This window comes from Coffea eugenioides, chromosome 11 (assembly GCF_003713205.1).
Source record: "Coffea eugenioides isolate CCC68of chromosome 11, Ceug_1.0, whole genome shotgun sequence".
Taxonomy (NCBI): Eukaryota; Viridiplantae; Streptophyta; class Magnoliopsida; order Gentianales; family Rubiaceae; genus Coffea; species Coffea eugenioides.
In genome coordinates this window covers 43571010-43592719 of record NC_040045.1, presented here as the reverse complement: position 1 = coordinate 43592719, position 21710 = coordinate 43571010, and the positions used below count along the sequence as shown (strand labels likewise).

General features: G+C 37.2%; 3 protein-coding genes across 5 annotated transcripts; 2 read left to right on the top strand and 1 right to left on the bottom strand.

Moving 5' to 3' along the window:
* Positions 1–4727: 4727 nt before the first annotated feature.
* LOC113754340 (ran guanine nucleotide release factor) lies at positions 4728–7962 on the bottom strand. Its single transcript, XM_027298729.1, has 8 exons — positions 7745–7962; positions 7567–7660; positions 7424–7459; positions 7171–7308; positions 5888–5974; positions 5625–5672; positions 5466–5542; positions 4728–5147 (listed from the first exon to the last, which is right to left on the bottom strand). Exons 2-8 carry the CDS (start codon positions 7639–7641, stop codon positions 5000–5002), a joined length of 609 nt encoding a protein of 202 aa, XP_027154530.1. The 5' UTR covers positions 7642–7660; positions 7745–7962; the 3' UTR covers positions 4728–4999.
* Positions 7963–9401: 1439 nt separating this feature from the next.
* Positions 9402–13987, top strand: LOC113751644 (cullin-3A). Its single transcript, XM_027295729.1, has 2 exons — positions 9402–9938; positions 11797–13987. The coding sequence occupies exons 1-2, from the start codon at positions 9772–9774 to the stop codon at positions 13835–13837; spliced, it is 2208 nt and encodes a 735-aa protein (XP_027151530.1). The 5' UTR covers positions 9402–9771; the 3' UTR covers positions 13838–13987.
* A 3931-nt stretch (positions 13988–17918) lies between these two features.
* LOC113754224 (protein HGH1 homolog) lies at positions 17919–21640 on the top strand. Of its 3 annotated transcripts, none has more exons than XM_027298585.1 (9): positions 17919–18029; positions 18496–18618; positions 19119–19316; positions 19582–19660; positions 19742–19887; positions 19964–20077; positions 20375–20506; positions 20793–20906; positions 21007–21640. In XM_027298585.1, the coding sequence occupies exons 1-9, from the start codon at positions 17976–17978 to the stop codon at positions 21034–21036; spliced, it is 990 nt and encodes a 329-aa protein (XP_027154386.1). In that variant the 5' UTR covers positions 17919–17975; the 3' UTR covers positions 21037–21640. The 3 variants fall into 3 exon arrangements, with proteins under 3 accessions (XP_027154386.1, XP_027154385.1, XP_027154387.1); XM_027298584.1 differs by having other exon boundaries at positions 20978–21640; XM_027298586.1 differs by having other exon boundaries at positions 17952–18032; positions 18498–18618; positions 20978–21640.
* Positions 21641–21710: the final 70 nt, after the last annotated feature.

Sequence of the window (21710 nt, the reverse complement as noted above, 5' to 3'; positions counted from 1 at the left end):
GTGAGTTTGGATATTCAATAGGCATTCATGGATATTTTTCTGAACATACAGTGAATAGCTAAAGTAAAAATACTTTAAAAGTGTATACAGTTCAAAAATAACATAGGATCTATTTGGATTAGCTGTTTTTTGAGGTGTTTTTCAAAAATTTTACTGTAATTGTGTATATAAAAAACTTTTATTGTAAATATTTTTTGGATTGTCTTTACTCTTTAGAGGTGTTTTTAAAATATATTTTGGGATATTTTTTATAATTTATAACTTTTTTGGAGGATTTGTTTAAAATTTTACACTACCCACCACTACCCCCTCCCTCCTCCTACTTCTCTCTCCTTTCTCTTCCTCTCCTTCTCCCCTCTCTTTCCTATCCCTCTTCCTCCTCATCCCTCTTTCCTCTCCCTTTCTTTCCCCCAACCCCAAACCCTTCTCCCACTCGCGAGTGGTAACTACGACTCTAGCTACGACCTTTCTGGTGGGGATCAAATTTGGTTACAAGACTCACAACCAGGAGGGTTGCGGTCAATGAAGGGGAAGGGGAATTGAGGGGCGGGGAAAGGGATGGAAAGAAGGAGAAGAAAATGAAGAAAGGAGCAGGAGAAGGAAAGATGGGGGGAGAGAGGAGAGAGAAGGGAGAGTAGTGGGGGTGGGGGTGGGGTGGTGGCGGTGGTGGTGGAGAGTGATGGATAGTAGTGGTGGTGGTGTATTTTTCTTTGTATATTTGGAGTTGTTTTTGATATATTGTATGGATGTGGTATTTTTAGAGTTGTTTTTGTTTGTATATCATTGTAGCATTGTATATAAAAAAAAAAACTTGTTTTTCAAAAATTGAGAAATCCAAACAAAGCCATATATACCATCTAATTTTTTAGGTGTCATATTTTGGAAATGTAATATTAATTAGGGAAAGTAAATAAATATAAGGAGGATAGGTAAGATTAAATAGGAAAAATATATAAATGCAAGGAAGGATAATAATTGTTAGATTAGGTAAATATTATGTACGTTAAGCAATGCATCCACCATGAATTTCGGACATAATTAAATTGATAATAGTACCAATTAGGATGTACATTTGACTCGTGTTTGTCAACTGAATTGTAATGATCCTAGCGTTGGTTATGTTTGATGTTTGAAAGCCAAGTTTCCTATTCCATGCAATTCCGATTATGAGCCCCACAACCACCACCGGATTAGATATGTCATGTCACATGCTAATAATCGTCGTCGGATTAGTTTTTCATTAGCTTAATTTTTCTTTGTAATTAAACGAATGACAACAATTAACCTCTATCCCATCATTCACTATTTCAGCTCCCTCAAGAAATCATTTAAGTGACTCATGCCATTCCATTCCGATTATGGACACTACAACAACCACCGGATTAGATATGTCATGTCACATGCTGATAATCTTCATCGGATTAGTTTTTCTTTAGTTTCTTTTTTCCTTGTAATTAACGAATTATGACAAAAATTGACCTCTTTCCCATCATTCACTACTATTTCACCTCCCTCAAGAAATCAATTAAGTCATGCTATTCCATTTGGACAAATAGGCATCATACATTTTTTTTCAATCTTTTTTTTTTTTTTTTTACTTTTAATCTTGCGTGTATGCCATCAAAAGAATTATCTTGAACCCGTAGAGAAATATTCTAAATATTTGCCAATTGCACTAGTATTTCAAGTTTAATAGGAGGATATGGGCCGAGTCGTAGCACAAGTCCAATTAGTATCATTAATTTGATATGGCAATGATTTGATGGTACCTGGAAAAATATAAGGTAGTACATATGAATCGGACAATGGTACGATAGGTTTCTTGCACCAACCAAGTGCACAAATTTCAAATTCCTAATTTGCGCGAGATTGACTGGCGCCTGTTAAAGTCCGTTGACGCATACGATCCTTCCCCTGTCAAATTTCCATCCATCGCCACGCTCGGCAACCACAACCACTAATTTGTTCCATATCATTAAGATTTATCCACCCTGATTTTGACAATGCTCATATAGCATTGATAGTGTCCGTGCATGCAAGAGTTTTTTTTTTTTTTTTCCCTTTTTTTCGTTGGAAAATCTGAATCAATTATTGGAGTCTAAGGATGCGAGACTGAGACACACAATTTTGACGGTGTTTGAATGCAACATTTGAAAAAAAATAATAAAAAAATATATTTACTAACCAATTTCAATATATGGTTTTTAACGCTAATTCAAAATATTGTATATTATAAAAAGCCGTCAAAACAATTTAATTCTGGGGCATCCTTTCATATTAAAAAAAAATGCTACAATTGTCATATACGAATAAAGAAAAGAAATTGCTGACAGAGACAATTGTTTTTCCGCGTCTATGATGATATTAATTAAGGTTGCTGAAAGTCTGGTCCGGTTCACATTCACATATGTCAAGGTCAGCATAGCAAGTCCGCTATGCCCATAACACACCGCCATAGAACATTCTTTAACCTGTCAGTTCGTTATCTTCAAGACTTCAACAGCTGCAATAATGCTTCAAATTCAAGAACACCCACTTGAACGAATGCATCGCTTGTATCATCATCAGTTCAATTATTGAGTGGAGTTTCTCCGTGTTCTGCCGCCCAACCTTTGAATAGAAATTGAAGCTGGAAAAAAGAGAAATGGTTATCTTTTGGGCAAAGGGTGAAAGGGAATTTTTTGTTTTGGGAGATATCTTTAAAGTTTGTGAGGGTACAACTCGAACTTAACTGATTCACAGAGCAAATTAAATACATGTGTGTTTCATCTGGTTTAGTTTCTAGCCTCCCTACTGGCAAATATGATCGTTCGTCCCTCTACTAGTTGCCGCCTTCACCTCTTTCTTTGCTGAAAATGGTTTACTCGAATCACTCTAGAGCAATGTTCGTATCACCTGAATTTGACGGTTAGGGTGATAAAGTGGGGGGACATTAATACATTATCTATCGTTACCTCTTTGCAGATTATTCTTATCTACTTTTTTCAATGCAAAAAATTAGTCGGCAAAGTCAGAACAGGCATGGAGGTTGGTTAATTATGGCTGTTCCAATCAGGTATAGTTGCTTTGAATTTTTCCAACTGGCTTTGATAAAGTTTTTCCTAGTGCTGATCGCTGACTTGCTGAGTAGCTAAATAACAAATGGGACTCCGGCATTTTTCAAGAAATTTACGAAGTCACTTCAAATATGACTTGGCGATTAGCAATCGAGGCGTCCTAATGTTTTTTGTTCTCTTCTTTGGGGTGCTGTAGGTGTTCTAATGTTGGACCAGAGGCGGAAGATTTTAGCCAAAATTAATGTACAGTGCTAATTCTTTGGTGGAAGGTCAGAATTTGTAGGCAGGAATAAATTCCATGCTGCTTTTTTCTTGTGCGTGTTTTCTGTGAAACGAAGTCCAAGCCACAGGAAATTCCATTCGCAGTTCTTGAATCGACCTAATAAATGAAAGATTATAGTACACTAAGTCCACAATTAAGTAGGAAATTTTACGTCACTATCTATAGGGTATGCAGTACATTACAGAGTATAAACACGAAGAAATTGATAAAAGTGAGGACAGCATGAGAACCCCAAAAGTCCAGATTTAGGAACTAGAATTGTGCGAGCAACATTATGGTGGGGGCAATTGCATGCTGCTGAATGACACTTACAACTGCAAAAGGACCAATAACTCAGCTAGTCAGCTAAAATATGAGATGGAAGACCCTGCCCTCTTCTTCTTATTTTTTTTTTCAACTCCAGTAATGACTTTTGCTGAATGAATTAAGTCTAATCCCAAATTAACCTCCTGCCCTCTTCTTCTTATTGATCGAGTATTTTAGGCCATAATTATCAATTGGCTCTTGCTAAAATTAAAATGACGGATAGGATTTCAACAGTAGACTCATTTTCCTTGGGCTCCGTGTTTGCAACCGAAAAATCTACCAGAGATATTAAAGCTGCACCTAATTAGCTTTTTTGGGGTCATTTTTGTACTTGTTGCCAGTCTAGACAGATGGCTCTCGTCAGAAATTCACATCAAGTAGAATTCTTGCATTTGAATCGAAAAATGACATATACAGCGGATTCTGTGTCTCTCCTTTGGCTTTGTCTTCTACTTTTCCATCAGATCATGTTTTAGCGGAGAAAAAGTCGAATTCACTGTGTGAGGATTTCCTCAACTTTGCAGGCAAAAGAAAAGGACGGCAATGGCATATTTCACAATTTCTCCATACTGCTAAACTTTTTGATGATGGTGATGCAACATTTGACGGGTGCACAAAAGCATATCGAACAAATCATTCGTCCAACTGGGCCCATGGCCATTACACTCTTTGAAGGGATGCCAATATCACAATGGTCATCCTCTAGTCATCAAATAACTTGTCTTTCTTTTGTGTTCATTTTTCTCCCCTAGCAATCTTGTACAGACCTGTTCCATGTTCTCCCCCAGTCAAGGTTTTTACTTTTTCTAGAACAATATTGACCACACTTTTCCTTCTTTATCATGTTCCCTTTGCCGTTCCTCATCTCTTTTTTCACATCCTAGAGACAACAATAATCTCAGTAGATCTTTAAACTCTAAAGCTCTTATTCTGTTTGCACTTCAGCAAGCACGAAGCATTGTACTTCACAAGAAGCAATGAAGACGCGCAACTGGGTTTGTTGCTTATAATTACCCTTTTTTCATCTTAGAATGCGTGCAATGAACTGATTAGCATGTGTATCCTGCACGAATTCGAAGATCTGAATGGGGCACTAAAAACTGCAATGCCAAAAGGTAAAACAACTAGTCAATCGCTGCCAAATTGATTTCTGACTACAACAAAGCCTACTAAGACTAATATCCACCTAGAACTCGTATTTGAATGGTCAGACCAGACATAAAAGATGAGCACAAGCAAATTTCCTGCACTGCCAAAAAAGCAAATTGACCCATTTCACGGTAAAGGCTAGAATTTAGGAAATCTGATCTGCATGACATTCCTTTCGAGCTATCACAGACCCTCCAAGAACTTCTCAAGAAGCAGCACCAAAGAGGCTCCAATCATTCACCTTAAAACTTGTGGCAGCAAGTTGAAAAACCTCATTCATTGGCATGCATCCAGACTGTCCAGCAGGAACAGCAACACCGGCCCCAACAGCTATAGCACTTTCACTCAAGGGACTACGTTTACAAAAGCAAATGGAAAAGAAAGAAAGAAGAGAAAAAAAAAAATGCATCAGCAGCAGTGCAGAGCATAAAAGCTCAGTTAGCCAGAGAAAGTACACCATAAAAGCAAGAAAAACTCCCTCCATAACCCAGGAACTAACAGATTCAATAACCAATTGAACTACATGAAATTCGAGAGGCTACTAGAAGGCAGCCCAGTTGATTGAAGAAAATGACAGATTGATTGAAGACCAACTAGATATCTAATAGAGGGCAGCCCGGTGATACGGAAGCTCATAAGTTTTGATATGAGTAACATGTTCTGTAACTTACTTTATAACTATAGGCTCATAGGCTGTGATTAGAACATCTGTTGCAACACCCTTAAGGCGCAAATTTGCCAAATACACCTGGTGAACAACATTGTCAGGTTCCACTTCTCAGATCACACTATTACGTATGGCACTCCTAAAAATCAGCATGCAAACCTACCTTTACTAAGTTTTGGGCTCCCCTGCCTTGCCTTCCCTTAGAAATGGCCTACAAATCAACAGCAAGCACAATGAATGAGAGAGTAAACAAACATAAGGAGTTGGTCCGCACACATTTTCACTCCAGATACTTGATTTAAACTTGAGCTGAGAAGCCTGTGCCAGCATACCATTCAATACTGTTCGAGTTGTATGTGACAAATAACAAGGAAAAATGCATGTAAACTGAGTACGCACATCCATTATATCTGGAGAAGAGCATACCATTTGGCCAACAGCAGTAGAAATGATAGTGGGCATATCTCCAAACTGCAATCCATCAGCTTGAAAAACACCCGACTGCTCAATCACCTGAAACAAGAAGTTAACAGAATAATGAGCATCAGCTTTTTATTTCATGAGCCGAATTATAATATTCTGCATGATTAAAAGAACAATGAATAGTGAGAAAATTTCTGCCTGGCACAGTGAAGCTCGAATTAATTGGTCTGCAAATGAATTTGGTTCTTGTCTAGTTACTTTCCCATCATCTACTTCTGTCTTCCAAGGTGATGGGGTGTCATTGCAACTCAAAAACTCATGAAACTTAAAATGGCATTTTCAAGAATGCGCAACATAATGTTGAACTGACAGCCAATGCTCATGTAAAATGCTGATCTGATGTTCATGAAATTTGCAAAAAGGCCCAATATGTCAAGGAAGAAATGCCAAAACTGAAAACTTCTATGTTCTGCTTGTCAAAGAATCACCCAAAAGCATTTTTCATGGATGAAATATGACGATAGAAGTTTAGTTTACGGTTTTATTATGCTCTATACAGAAACAAAATTCAGCAAATTAAACAAACACAAGTAAAGCTAATTAACCATCATAAAGCTACTGTTGCTGATATATCTGACTCCAGCATAACTAATCAATCTTAACAAAAACTATCAGGCATACCTACAAATTTTGATAAACGTCTACAAACCCAAGTACATTGAGAAATGACTGTACACACGAATCAAAGAGAAATTAGACATTTTACAGGTCCCAGTAACAACCATTTTCTCATTATGAAGCTAACAATAAATCATGATTTTTAATCCATATGATACGTCAAAACTAGACAAAAATTCCCAGAAGTTCAATAGAGAAGAAGATTCTTTGTAGGAGATTCAATGAAACGCATACCCCCGCACAATGACCTTAACTCACAAGTCACAACACAAGTTCATCCCACCAATGGTGGTGAAAGTATAAGACAACCACAGGTAAGCCAATTTTCTAAACTACGATTAAATACCACGTGGAGAAAAACAGCAAATTCAGAAATTTTTGTAGACAACTGATACAATAAATGGGACCGACAGAAACAAATGGTGGATGGTCGAAAGGAAATCACAGTAACAAGCCAAGGATACCATCAAAAGGGCATCAGCAACTCTTATATCCTTAAAATCTTTGGGAAGCAAGTCTTTCAACAGAATGACGAAGCAGAAAGGAAATTAAAAGACTGCCGCCGCCGTGCAAATACACCGAAAAAAAAAAAAAGAGTTTGCCATTACCGTAGCTCCCTCCGCATTTTGTTCAGCGGCAAGGTCTTGTAGGAACCACGTGGCACTTCCATTGTCGGCCACGTCAGCCTTAAAGTCCAGAAGCTCAAAAATCAAGCTCTCATCTCGTGCAGGGTCCACAAATACCTCCTTTTTAATCACACCGTTTTAACTCAATAATTCACGCAATACAAAATCAAAAGAGTTCGAACAAAATCTGTTTACTTATTATTTTTTTTAAAAAAAAAGAGTTAGTTTAACTAACCTGATGATCAGGTACTTGCCGAATGTTGCTCACATCCTAAAATCAATTTACCCGCAAGAAATTAAAATATTTCAACAGATAGTTAAATCAAAATTTAAAAGAAGAAATATAAACCCCGAAAAAAGTGAAATTACTTAATTAACCTGGAAGCGGAGAGGGAAAGCAATGGAAATGGCGCCCCCGAACAATGGACGTTCAGCGGATATATCTTCAGGCATTTCTTTTTTTAAATTGCCGCTGGAGAAAATTAGAGGAAAATTTGAATTAAAGACGAAAATGAAATGAAAAATGAGGACCGAGAAAATAAAATTGCCGTTTTACCGAAGATTGAAGGAGAAATAAGAAATTTATTGATGTCGTGGAAGAAGAGTCTGGTGTTCTTCAGTTTCTTCTTCTTCTTCTTCTTCCAGTAGATTTTTTGATTTCTTATATATATGCTACAACTGCTTAGTAGAGCGGAGAGCCGTGGAAGAGCCGAAAAGCGTGGCGGTCAGCTTGAGGATGACGTGCTTAGCAGCTTACAGGTTAAGCGAAGTGGAGGTGGAAGTGGAAAGCTGGTCAACGGGTCGGGTTTTAGCAATGGTCAGCTCATAGTTTGGGCTTGGACGAATGAATTTGCCGACCAGAATAAACACTACCCTCTGTGTTTGGTCTGATTAGTGATGACAACGTCAAGTTCTCAACCCAACCCAATTTTTCTCTGAGCCCAGTTTGAATGATATTGATGCAAATATCAAACATTTTGGTATGAAAAACAAAAATGAATTAATAATGTCTGTTACAATGGCAAATGAAAAAAAAAAAGTCCAAAGTCCACAAACTCCAGAGACGGCTGACGGACGTGCACAAATTCTACTTCTCCTTTTGTTAAATGTGCGCAAATTCATTTAACCGTTTCTTTTTGTTTGGCCTCCAAACATTCTCCGTTTAATTAACTAAAACCAAATCCACGAACAATACCAATGAAAAATTATCCTCCATTTCTTTTCCTTCCTCCAACTCCCAATCCAACCAAACCCAAACCAGCAAGCAAACACCAAACGCGGAAAAGGCAAGACAACTTGAAGGAAAAAAACAAGAGAAATTATTTTTCTTACTCCTCTTTAGACATGACTGCCATTCTAGAATTACTAATTCCATTTTAAAAATCGATGATTTTGAATCTTTTGAAAGATGGAATCTAAATCAACCCTTATAGGACCGTTACGGTTATAATTCTTGAACTTTCGATTTCAGTTATTATTCCGATTTCATCCAATTACGGTTCCAATTCTTTTAGTTACGTTCAAACACTTGATGTTATAAAAGCTGATTCTAAAAATATGACAATGAATATTAAAAAAACAAAAAAAAATTATTCTATTATCATGTACAAGGAAAAAGATAAAAATGATACAAATTTTGCGAAACAATATGTGCATTGTTGATTAGATTAGATTAGTTTTAGATTAATCATGAGATATAGACGTACTAGTGGAATGGAACAATATGTTGTTGGCTCCGGATTGGAATTACTGGTATTAAATGTTGACTATTAATATAGAATTTTAAACCAGTCGAATGGGTTTAGAAAACAAATATTTTTTTTAGACGACTTGAGCACATTGTAAATGCCAATTCTGAGTTTGGTTTTAGTTATGATTATGATTTAAATTCCAATTTCTAAAATTCTATTCCTATTCTGATTTAACAAACCATTGCATTCAGTTCGATTCAAACCTGAACCGTAGCTAGCCTTAGTCACCTTACTAAATCCTTCTAATTCCCTACTTGTTTTTTTTCCCCGAAACGGTAGGATTTCTAATCCTCTACTTGTTGTGCCAGTGTAAATTCCCTATTTTGTTATTTTCTTCCTTTTTTCATTTTCTTTCCTCGGAGAGAGACAAATTGCATCCAGTAAGTTAAAAAAGATTCTTCGCCTCCTTTCTTCGTTTCCTTTCCTTCCCAAATCTCATCCCCGAGCAAGGACCCACTCCCCAAACAATAATAAATCCACTTCATCCAAAGGTTTTCGAGTTTTCTCCCTTCGGTTTTTTGGCCCCAAATTCTTTCCCCTCCTCCGCTTCTCCCCATTTCAGTTCCCAAACCCCAGAAAATTCCTTTTCCCTCACCAAAATAATAATCTCCAAATTTATATATCAGAACTTTTCTCAGCCGTTCGATCTGTTTAATCCCATAGAACGAACGACCTAAAATCCTTCTTTTCTTTTCTTTTCGATTCTGAATTTTTTCAACTTCGATTCGATTCTTTTTTTTTTTTCGTTTTTTATTTTCCATAGGTATCTGTATATAAGTGTATAGATATTAGATTGAGAGAGGCAGAGGGATTTCAATTAGGTTGGGGAAAGATGAATAGTAGTAATCAGAAGAAGAGGAATTTCCAGATAGAGGCGTTCAAGCATAAAGTGGTGGTGGATCCGAAATACGCTGACAAGACTTGGAAGATTCTGGAGCATGCAATTACCGAGATTTACAACCATAACGCCAGTGGCCTCAGCTTCGAAGAGCTTTATAGGTTTATCTCTTTTTCATTTTTTCTGATTTTCTTAGAATTTGTTCAGTTTGTCTGTTTTAATCTAGGTGATATTTGCCTCTGTTATACACTGATTGAAGTGCAGTTGAATTTGGGTATTAATTTTATCTTGTTTGATGATTTGTTAATTTAATCTGAGTTTTTGTTGTGCGTGTTTATTTTTTTCTTTGTGGCGGAAAATTTTTTGTTGCTTAGTGTTAGCTGGACTGGACTGAGTTTGTAAATGGAGATAAAACTGGGGGGGGGGGGGGGGCGGTTAGTTATTACTGCAGTCTAGGTATTTGCTGGAAATGCGAGTTTTCAATTTTTTTTTATGGGATAAGTTGATAGTTACTCGGTTTGGTGCATGGTTTCTGGGGGATTTGGAATTTGATTTCTCCCTCTTTGACTCTTAATTTCACTGACATGTAAACGGGAAGGAAAGGCTACTGCAGCATGACTTCTGGCTCTCTCTTCTGACAGCTTGGTACATTCCTTTATGGACAACAAGCAAAATGACATGCTTTCCTCAACGACCATGTTGTGTTTATATCATTGGTTTGTCAGTTAATTAGTAGAGATGAATATTTGATAAGAAATATTTGATTCGGTTGTGGAAGTTAATCATTGGGTTTAGTCATTTGATGGACACCTTTTCTGCGGAATTATGAAGAGAGTAGTTCTTGTTTTTGTGTCAATCTCATTACCAAAAGTTAAAATGAATGCAATTATCAATACTATTACCATGGATTTTGTGGTACTTTGTCATTTTACATGAGGACAATGAACTTCCTAGATTCTAGGGGTTTTCATTCAAATCATTGATTTGCTTTAGCCACTCCTACCTTTTTTTTTTGTGCTTTCATAGTATTGGTGTGATTGTTGGGAGCTATCAGTGAGGTGGAATGCCTTTCTGCAAGGTCACATTTGCCATCTATTTTGGTGTATATCGAGCTTCAGCTGTCACATGTAAGAATGACATGTGGTGTCCTAATTAAATTCAAGTGCAGCCTATGTGATCTGCCTTCTCATTGCATTGACAGACAATGATTGTTTGCTATGATTATTTTTGACGGTTCTACATAACAGGATCAAATCTTCACTATTTCTAGGCCTTATGTGGTTTAGAGAAATCTGAAGTAGCGCTACTACTCGCTGGCTACTTAGCTGATTTTGACACTTGGATATGAGACACTGGTTGTTTTTGGCAAGTTCTGCCTTTGAGTGCTCACTGTGGGAAATGTTTATACTCCTGTGGCATTACATACTTATATCCTTGGAATAAATGTATTAGGTTTCCTTATTATTTATGTTGTTTAACCTTAAGAAGTGAATTTTTGTTTCCTTTTTTTTTTTGGGAAGGAAGTTGCAAGTTGATGTTGTTACTCTACTCAAAGAAATCAGAAAAGGACAAATAACCATCTGTTTAAAATCTTAGTAGGTGGATATGGTCATCCTGTGGAAGTACCCAAATGCATATGTAATCAACTTTTAGCTTCTCTAAGTTGTTAGGATTCAAGAACTTTTTCCCCATTATTTTGCATGGAAGTAGACAGGGTCCTGTATATGAAAAGCTTAATTTGGGATGACTTAATGGTTAAAATGTTACACAACTGTTTTGCATAGGAGTTTGTGTACCTCTCCACAGAAATAATATTTGACCACGGGAAATTTCAGTACTCCTAGACTTACAGATCTAGAGATCCTATGATTGGTTTTTATTAGCTTTTTGTATATAATTTTTGTTTCTTGTCAGTTGCATTTCACATGTTGAGAAGTCTTTGTTTAGCCCATCGGTATAAATGTTTTGTTGTATGGTAAATTCTTTTTTATATCTGATGTCTAATTTGCATTACTCCAGAAATGCTTACAACATGGTGTTGCATAAATTTGGTGAGAAGCTGTACTCAGGCCTTGTAGGGACAATGACTCTTCACCTACAAGAGATGGCAAAAACCATAGAGGCGGCCCAAGGTAATTTGTTCCTGGAAGAGCTTAACAGAAAATGGAATGATCATAACAAGGCATTGCAGATGATCCGTGACATATTGATGTACATGGACCGGACTTTCATTCCCAGTAATCGTAAAACCCCTGTTCATGAGCTTGGGCTAAATCTCTGGAGGGACAATGTGATACATTCAAGTAAGATACAGACTAGGCTTCTGGATACGCTTCTTGAACTCATACAAAAAGAAAGGACTGGTGAAATCATTAACAGGGGGCTGATGAGAAATATAATTAAGATGCTAATGGACTTGGGATCTTCAGTGTATCAAGAAGACTTTGAGAAACATTTTCTTGAAGTTTCAGCTGATTTTTACAGGGCAGAATCACAGGATTTCATCGAGTGTTGTGATTGTGGAGACTATCTTAAGAAAGCTGAAAGACGTCTAAATGAAGAGATCGAGAGGGTCTCACTGTACTTGGATTCAAAGAGTGAAACTAAGATTACCAATGTCGTGGAGAAGGAGATGATTGCGAGCCACATGCTTCGACTAGTTCACATGGATAATTCAGGCTTGGTGAATATGCTAATTGATGACAAGTATGAGGATTTGGGGAGGATGTACAACTTATTCCGCCGGGTCCCTAATGGTCTTCCAACAATAAGAGATGTTATGACTTCACATTTAAGAGAAACTGGTAAGCAGCTTGTTACTGATGCTGAGAAGTTGAAGGATCCTGTCGAATTTGTCCAGTGCCTCTTGAATGAGAAAGATAAGTATGATAAAATCATAAATTTAGCTTTTAGCAATGACAAAACTTTCCAGAATGCCTTGAACTCCTCCTTTGAGTACTTCATTAATCTTAATCCTCGTTCTCCGGAGTTCATTTCTTTGTTTGTGGACGAGAAACTGCGGAAAGGTCTGAAGGGAGTCAGTGAGGAAGATGTTGAGACTATTCTTGACAAGGTTATGATGCTTTTCCGGTATTTGCAGGAGAAGGATGTCTTTGAGAAATACTACAAACAGCATTTGGCAAAACGACTTCTATCAGGAAAAACAGTTTCTGATGATGCTGAGAGAAGTCTGATAGTCAAGTTGAAGACAGAATGTGGGTATCAGTTTACGTCAAAATTAGAGGGTATGTTCACTGACATGAAAACATCTCAGGATACTATGCAAGGGTTTTATGCTGCATATGCTGCTGAGTTAGGCGATAGTCCCACACTGGTTGTCCAGGTTCTGACAACAGGGTCCTGGCCAACACAACCTAGTATCACTTGCAATCTGCCCGCTGAAATGTCTGCTCTTTGTGAAAAGTTCCGTTCATATTATCTTGGGACACATACAGGTCGGAGGCTCTCCTGGCAAACAAACATGGGCACTGCTGATCTGAAAGCAATCTTTGGAAAAGGGCAAAAGCATGAGCTGAATGTGTCCACTTACCAGATGTGTGTCCTCATGCTATTTAACAGTGCTGATAGGCTCAGCTACAAGGAAATTGAGCAGGCGACTGAGATTCCTTCATCTGACTTGAGAAGATGCTTGCAGTCCCTGGCATGTGTCAAGGGGAAGAATGTTCTTCGGAAAGAGCCAATGAGCAAAGATATTGGAGAAGAAGATGCTTTTTTTGTGAATGATAAGTTTACAAGCAAGTTTTACAAGGTGAAGATAGGAACTGTAGTTGCACAGAAGGAATCTGAGCCTGAAAAACAGGAGACACGTCAGAGGGTTGAAGAGGACAGGAAGCCCCAGATTGAGGCTGCTATAGTTAGGATCATGAAATCTCGGAGGGTGTTGGATCATAACAACATTATTGCAGAGGTGACCAAGCAGTTGCAATCTCGTTTTCTGGCCAATCCTGGAGAAATAAAGAAACGAATTGAATCCCTCATTGAGCGTGATTTTTTGGAGAGGGATAGTTCAGATAGAAGATTGTATCGGTATCTTGCGTGAGCAAGCTAGTTTGGTGTATTCCTTGTTCTCTTGGGTCAGGTTGGGTTTTACCCCAAATTACAGTTTGCAAATGTTCATTTTAACTTGCATGCGATCTTTCTTGACATTGATTGAGATTTCGTCTTGTTAATACCCTTGTTTAGGCGTGCATTCTTTCCCGGGTGCCTTCTTTCCATCATTGTTTAGACGTGCACATCCGGCCAGTGCAGTTGACTTCACTCGTTAAATTGGATGGTTGCATGCTTTGCATCCGGGTGATGGATATCTTATATGGAAACAAAATCTCGGACCCTTAAAATCACATCTTAGGAGCATCCACATGTGGCTGGTGACTTGCTGCTGCTGGGAATTTATCTCACATGTGGATTATAAAGTATTAGCAGGAAAAAAAAAAAGGAAAGGTGCAAATATACTAGTGTTACGCGTTTTTGCTACCACAAAATATTTTAATTACATAAAACTACAAAAATTGCTTAGTACCAACTTTAATCCATAACTCCCTCTAATGCTGCGCCCTTTAATTGAGGTTAAACTTAGACCTCTTGATTAAAAGCTAGCTAAAATGCACGCACGCACTCCAGCAGTCCTGTCATCAGAAGAAATTACCTTTTTCCTTAATTTTTTTTTGCTAGAACAAATCTTTTTTTTTTTGATAAGGAACCGCAGCTGCTATCCAAGTGTGTGCGCTGAGTAAACTCCGCCCTAGAACAAATCTTACTCCGCCCTAGAACAAATCTTATTCCTACCTGTTCCATTTCTTCCCCAGGAAAGTGCCAACGCTGAACAGAAAGCATCATTACAAAAATCTCCGGTATGTAATAAAATGGTCCGTACCCAATAGGTCTCAATATGTAGCTTTGGATCGGGGCCCGGCCTGGTCCAAGCCGTATCCCAGTAGTTTTTAAAATTTAATCAATAATTAATTTTATCGATAATTTTAAATTTTAATTTATCAACACAATATTAACAATACGATGAGAATAATTCTAACAATTATTTGATTTTTAATAAATATTTTAATAGGAAATAAATTGGTTAGTAACAAATTTTAATGATTATATTATTTTTATATTAAAATATCTATATTAGATCAAATCCGGGACCAAAACAAGTCCGAACATGTAGATCCATATTCGGCCTGTTTTAAATTTAGATAAAACGGATCCCGATAAATGGAACTATTGTTCATCTTGGAGAAGAAAAACGTACTGGGTCTAGGTTGACTTCGTGCTTGGATTCGGTCTGCTCATAATTTTCCATTCTTTTTACTTCATGACATCACGTTTCCAATAAAATTGGAGATCTTCAACTAGTTTTATAATATTACGTGTCTGCAATTTAGTGTTTCTAGTACGAAATGGAATTGTTCAAGGGAAGTTTAAGGCCAATGGACACGGCGGAGGGAAGCAAAAAAGTGAGGTAGGGCCAATTAGAGATTATTAGAAACACGATAGATAAATTAGGGAACAGGTTGGATTAGTTGCTTTAACTATGTACATTTTGAAATGCTAACCAGAAAATAGAACAGCTTATCCAAGCCCTACCGCCACATAGTAATCCAACAGAACAGTTTAAACGAGACAAATGCTTAAATTGGTATAGTAACCACTCAAATTCATTAATTGGCCAGCAATGGTGTTGCACAATTTTGGCAATGAAATTTATCGAAACATTGTGAGAAATGAAGTGTTTGAATTGAAACACTGCACACTGAAATTGAAACGGCAACATTTCAGTGTTGAAGGGGTTGGGAAAGGACAGAGACAACTGTAAATTTTTTTAAAAATCCTTTTAGGGATCTTCCTCAAACAATAATTTTTAAGTTGCTTGTTTTACTATAGAATTTAAACGGCCAGTATTTCACAAGTATTTTCTCATTTATTTTTAAATAAGAAAAGCGGTATAAAAGCATTCACATTCTTGCCTAATTAATTCACTATTGGGGTCATACGAAAAACGAGTCATAGTGTCATACTGCAATATTCTTAATTCAAAAATTTCATAATCTGAGTTTTACCAAGAAACAGATTACACAAATGAAAAAAATCTACCCCCAGTCTTTTTCACTCATTGCCTTTAGATTTTCTTTTGCTGACTAACTTATCTATCAGCAAGATCAAAACAAAGAATCTTTGAAACTTTTTAAATTATTCACTATCAGGTGTCTAAATAATAGGGAAATCACATGCTTGCCTAATAATACACTCTTTTTTACCATCAGATTTTTTTCTTTAAAAAAAAATCCCAATAGGATGCCGAGTTTAGTCATCCCAGCAACCCAATTTTTTTAACCGTGCTTAGTAAGCACGGCAGGTAGAGTTGTAGAAGATTCTCCTATCAGACAACATTTGTACAATTTTTTCTTTTTTCATCAATGAACAAAAGAATTAGCCACCCACCACCAATTTAGCCCGACTATGCGAATCCCTAATAATCTTAGAAGTAAAAAGTTTTCCAAAAAAAAAAATCTTAAAAGTAAAAGAAAAATGAAAAAAAAAGGTTGAACATGATGGTTAAAAGTTTCTTGTATCTATTTGAGCTCTCATTATGCAAAGGTGTTGTAGGAAAAGGGTGAAAAGAGGAGACACAAGCTAAAGACCTACATTGCCCCAAAACATGTCTGCTCTGTAACTCCAATTTTTTATCTTTCCAATAGAAATTTCCCTAAGTAGAAAGATGTCATTAAGACACCTACTCTGAAAAATTAATCTTCTCTCTCCAACTTGTGGCGGGGAGCCTGGTACAGTGATCAGCATATGGAACATCCCACACCACGCTTCCAGTTACCAATTGGCTGGATGGTGTTGGTTTGTGGGCTTCACTTTAGATTGTACTTTGCATCAGGATTTTGATTACCTCTGAGTATTAATCTAACTTTGTTGCGTGCTTTTCAGTAATTTTGATTATTGAAAAAAATAAGGACAGATTTACAATTTTACTGGGAAAGAGATGCGCCGGGGAGGGGGGGGGAAGTTGGTGCGCGAAGTAAAAAAAAAAAATAGACCACTTATTGGTTCAAGACATGAGGATCCACTGAAGTCGCGATTAACTAGACTTTGTGCTAATTTGTGTAACATTTCTAATTGTTGCGGTAGAAACAGGATATTATAGGATGGGTAATTTGTACGCCTAGTCATCACTTTATATAATTAGAATTCTTTTTTGAATATTACTTCTATATCATACATTTAAGATGTAATTTTATTTGGGTTAGTAAAAACGTAAGATGCAGCTTCAGTTTTTTAACTTGAGTCACAAATACATGCAACTTCAATTGTCCACATCTTTTTTAATTCTGATCACTCCTAAATACAACATATATGGATGCTTCAAATATAAATAAATATAGTGACGTGTTGTTTTCAATTTCTGTCAAAATGTAGTTACTAGAACCGCGCCTTTCTCTGCTCAGAATCAGATGACAGGAGGCGCGCTTCTCGTGTCACGCCTTCATTCTACAGCAGTAGGGCTGCAAACGAGTCGAGCCGAATCGAGTTTTGAGCTAATCGAGCCGAGCCTCGACTAAATTTTACCAAGCTCGAGCTCGAGCTCGAGCTCGACGAGCCGGCAATTTTCGAGCTCGAGCTTGACTCGAATCAAGTCGAGCTCGAACTCGAGCTCGAGCTCGAAAAAAATAAAAAAATAATTATTTTATTTTTTAAAAAATAAATAAAATAATATTTTTTTCTTAATAAATAATAAAATATTAAGGATATATACGTAATTTTACTATGAAAATAAAAAAAAAAAAATATATATATAATATACGTAATTTTATTATTAAATAAAAATAAAAATAAAAAATATATATATATACTCAAGCTCGCGAGCCGGCTCGCGAGCTAACGAGCTTAATATTCTGAGCTCGAGCTCGAGCTCGAGTTGGACTCGAGCTGGCTCGAGCTCGACTCGAGCTGGCTCGAGCTCGACTCGAGCTCGATATTAATCGAGCCCGATTCGTTTGCAGACCTAAGCAGTAACAGCACAGCGCTCAACCGCAGCTAACCCCTTATTTTCTGCGTAATTAAAAAAAATTTAAAAAAGCCGCAACTTCGTGACAATAGGCTAATAAAACCCAGAAATAGGTTTGTTCAGGACAAGAGCTGGTAAAATAGTTAGTTAAAAGGCTTCCACAGAAATGGCGGCAGAGCTGGAAGAACTGCTGGGCTTCCTTTCATCCCCTTCTCCACCTGTAAGTCTTATTTAATATAAGCTTGTTTCGGCATAGATGACTTGAAATAATTTGACTGAGGGTTCTTAATTCATATCCCTTTAATCGATGCTAGTTAACCTATCTTATGTTTGAAATTTAAGCTTTTTCTTGTTTTGATGAAGATTCATTTTTAAATTTGGGTCCTGGTTATGTTCTGGTAGTCACTGCTAATTTCTTTAACTGCTGCACCAGAGTTGAATCCCCTGATTTTTACTCAAAAATCGAGTTTCTTGACTACGGACTTTTAGTAATGTTCTCGTAATCACTACTTAATTTTTGAAGAAAGGCTAGGAGAATTGAGAATCTAATCCCTTCTTGTTTAGTTGGAATACTATGAATTTTTTTTAAAAAATTGATTGAGCTTGTATTTTTTTCAATTGATTGAACTTGTATTACCTATTCAAAGTTGATTATGTCCATTTAATGATTTTGATTATATGTTTAGGTAAAAAAAGCAGCAGTTGACATTATTCGGGATTATACAGGATCGGAGGATGGCTTGCAAATGCTTGGAAAGTGTTGCGGCGTTCTTCTTCCATCTCTTTCTCGCCTTCTGGCTGAAAAGAAGGTTGATTTCTGTGTTCAGTGTCTCTTATGCTCCATTTGCTTCCATCGTGTTATACTTCTATCTTACTGTTTGTCGATAAAACGGATGGGGAACGTAAAAGAGAAAAAGTGCTGAAAGAAAGAGGAGAAAAAGGGTACAAAAATTTAAGATAGCCCATAGGATGGTCTATTTTTTCCCTAATAACCTCTGCACGCAGCATTTTATGATTTTAGTGAGATTTTCATCACTAATTATAGAATTATGCTCAGATAAGATGGCTACCAATCATTCTGCAGCAGCCTGTTTTGTTACAAAGTATCTTGTTTTAGGCCCATATTTCATGTTCTTATTTGATTTGGATGAACAGACATTAAATATGGTTGGATATGTTTATAAATTCTCTTTGAAGCTCCTCTACTGCATCTTTCACCCCAGAATGAAGAGGGTGAACTTGATTTAGACGTTGTTTTTTCCTTGTATCTAATTTATGTAATACTGCTTTTGTGTCTTTATGGCTTCAGGAGGTGTCAGAGCCTGCAGCTGAAGCACTTGTAAATTTGTCACAAAATTCAGATTTAGCTAAAAAGATGGTGGATACTGGTGTTGTTGAGACAGCAATGGAAATTTTATACAAGGAGAACTGTGAAATTACTGGATTGTTGGTTATGCTCCTTGTTAACCTTACACAGTTGGATGCTGGTATTGATTCTTTGCTTCAGGTTAGTCCCTTGTATTTCTACTTAGTCACTGTTGCTAAATATTTCCAGAGAAAATAGTACAGGATGCTGTTTCAGTATGTTAAGTTTTGTAATTCTCAGACCCTGAGTTTTGAAAACCACATGTAACTTAAAAGCTCTAATTCTATATATGAATTTTAATGCTCGTTAGTGGTTCAAATTCTACTTTTCTTTTGATCTAGTATGTTTTGTAAGCCTAGTTTGGACAGTGCTCATTATTATTTTAAATTCTGTGTCTGGTTGTCAGTCTGGGGATGAGAAAATGAAAGGCCTTTATATCATGAAGCTTGTCAGATCATTCTGTACGTCATCCAGTGAGAGAAGAGGTACAGTATATAGCTTCTCTTTCTGATTTTTGCTCTTTTTCTGTACTACCACCAGAATTTATTATCTTTGCTTACTTTCAGGTGATCCATTTGAACATGTGGCATCTGTTCTTGTGAGCATTTCAAAGAAAGAAGCCGGAAGGAAGCTTCTGTTGGATCCAAAGAGGGGACTTTTGAAGCAAATCATTAGGCAGTTTGATTCAGTTAGCCCATTGCGGAAGAAAGGGGTATATAAATCCCTGACAAAGTCGATATCTTTCTTCTTTAAAACATTTTGTTCCTTCATTTTGCTTTGCTACTCAGGTCTCAGGAACCATCCGTAACTGCTGTTTTGAAGCTGAAAGCCAGCTGCAGAATCTTCTTTTGATCTCAGAATTTCTGTGGCCAGCTCTACTCCTGCCAGTTGCTGGAAACAAGGTTATGTTGCAGTTTTGCCAATTTTGTGGTTCAATTTGGTTGCTACCGATTTGCTGACAGATTGCTTAAACAAATGGAATTTCATTTTTATTACTATAGGTTCTTTTTCACCTCCATTTTAAAAAAAAAATCAACTTGAATCAAGTGTTTTCAGCTAGCTTCTCCTGGACTTTTCTTCTCCTTTTCCCACACATTCCTGTATTTGCCTAGTCCTGAACTTTTCTTCTCCTTCCCACACATTCCTTTAATTGCCTAGTATTTGACTCTCTGTCTCATGGATTAATTGCCTTGCAATAGATATATAGTGAGCAAGACGCCTCTAAAATGCCACTCGAGCTTGCTAGTGCACTTTCAATTGAGCGCGAGCCAGTTGCTGATCCTGACATACGTGTCCAAGCACTTGAGGCCATTTACCTGCTGGTATTGCAGGTGAGATTGGCATCTACTTGTCTCTTGTCTCGTACAGGAATATGAATTACTCGTTCAATAAGTTCAGTCAAAAATTTATTGAGAAGTCTACTTCAAGTAGTTTGTACCCACTATTGGAAAGAGTGGACGTGCACTCAAAAATGGGTCAGTTCTTTTCCTATCATGACACTTACAGGCAGTGATGTACGTAAAGTTCCTCGTTAATGATAAATGGTGATTTCTTTCAAGTTTTTGGACCGTCTAATACAAAACTTGTTCGATAATGCCAATCTTTCCAATATTTCAGGAGGCAGGTCGAAGGGCATTTTGGTCAGTTAATGGACCTCGAATACTGCAAGTAGGTTATGAAGATGAAGGACATCCTAAAGTGATGGAAGCATATGAGCAAATTGGTGCCCTGGTATTTCATATTGGATTTTCTCGTCTTACATCCATTTTAATTTTTTATTTGACATTTCCGTTCTACTGCAGAAGTGTAATCTGTTTCCTGGTGTTGGCAGCTGTTGCAAGAGAGCAGCTCTGGTGATTAATCCACGGGGGCACCGAACTTGGTTAATGTGACCTTCTTTTTCATCTTCAAGTTCCTCAAATGCAGGAACCCTCAAGCATGCAAAAGTATGCATGAATTCCAAATTCTTTCGTGTGCTTTGGAGGTTGTCCATCAGTTACCGCTCCATTTCACGATCCTTGATGGTTGCTGCTTAGCAATTTGACGCACTGATTTCGTCAGTGATCCTTTCATTGAAGAGAGGAGCAAAAATTTACTAGACTGCTGTTATTGTTGGAGAAGAAACACAATCAAGCACCGCATATTATGTCTTCGGCTTAGATACATTCAAATGATGCAAGTTTGTTTTGATCAGTTTCTTTCCACCCTGGACACGTTTGTTTGGATTGCTGGGCTGCCTGGATTGTGGGAGCTTCATCCATTGTCGGCATCCTTTCCTTGCTGTATTTGGTTAATGATGCTAACAGAAAGAAACTGGCACAAAAACTCACTTGCCTAGCCTGTTCCATAATTCTATGCTCCCTGTTTAGCACTTAGGATTGGTACCACTAATATATCAATGTGTGTTTTGTCTCCTTAGATGGTGCATTCTATGGTTAACTCGAGGGTTTCAAGGCGTCATATCCCTTTTTTACCTTCTTTTCTGTTTTCTTCTCCGAACGTTTTCCCTTACCATTTGTTTAGTCTAGTTTTCTC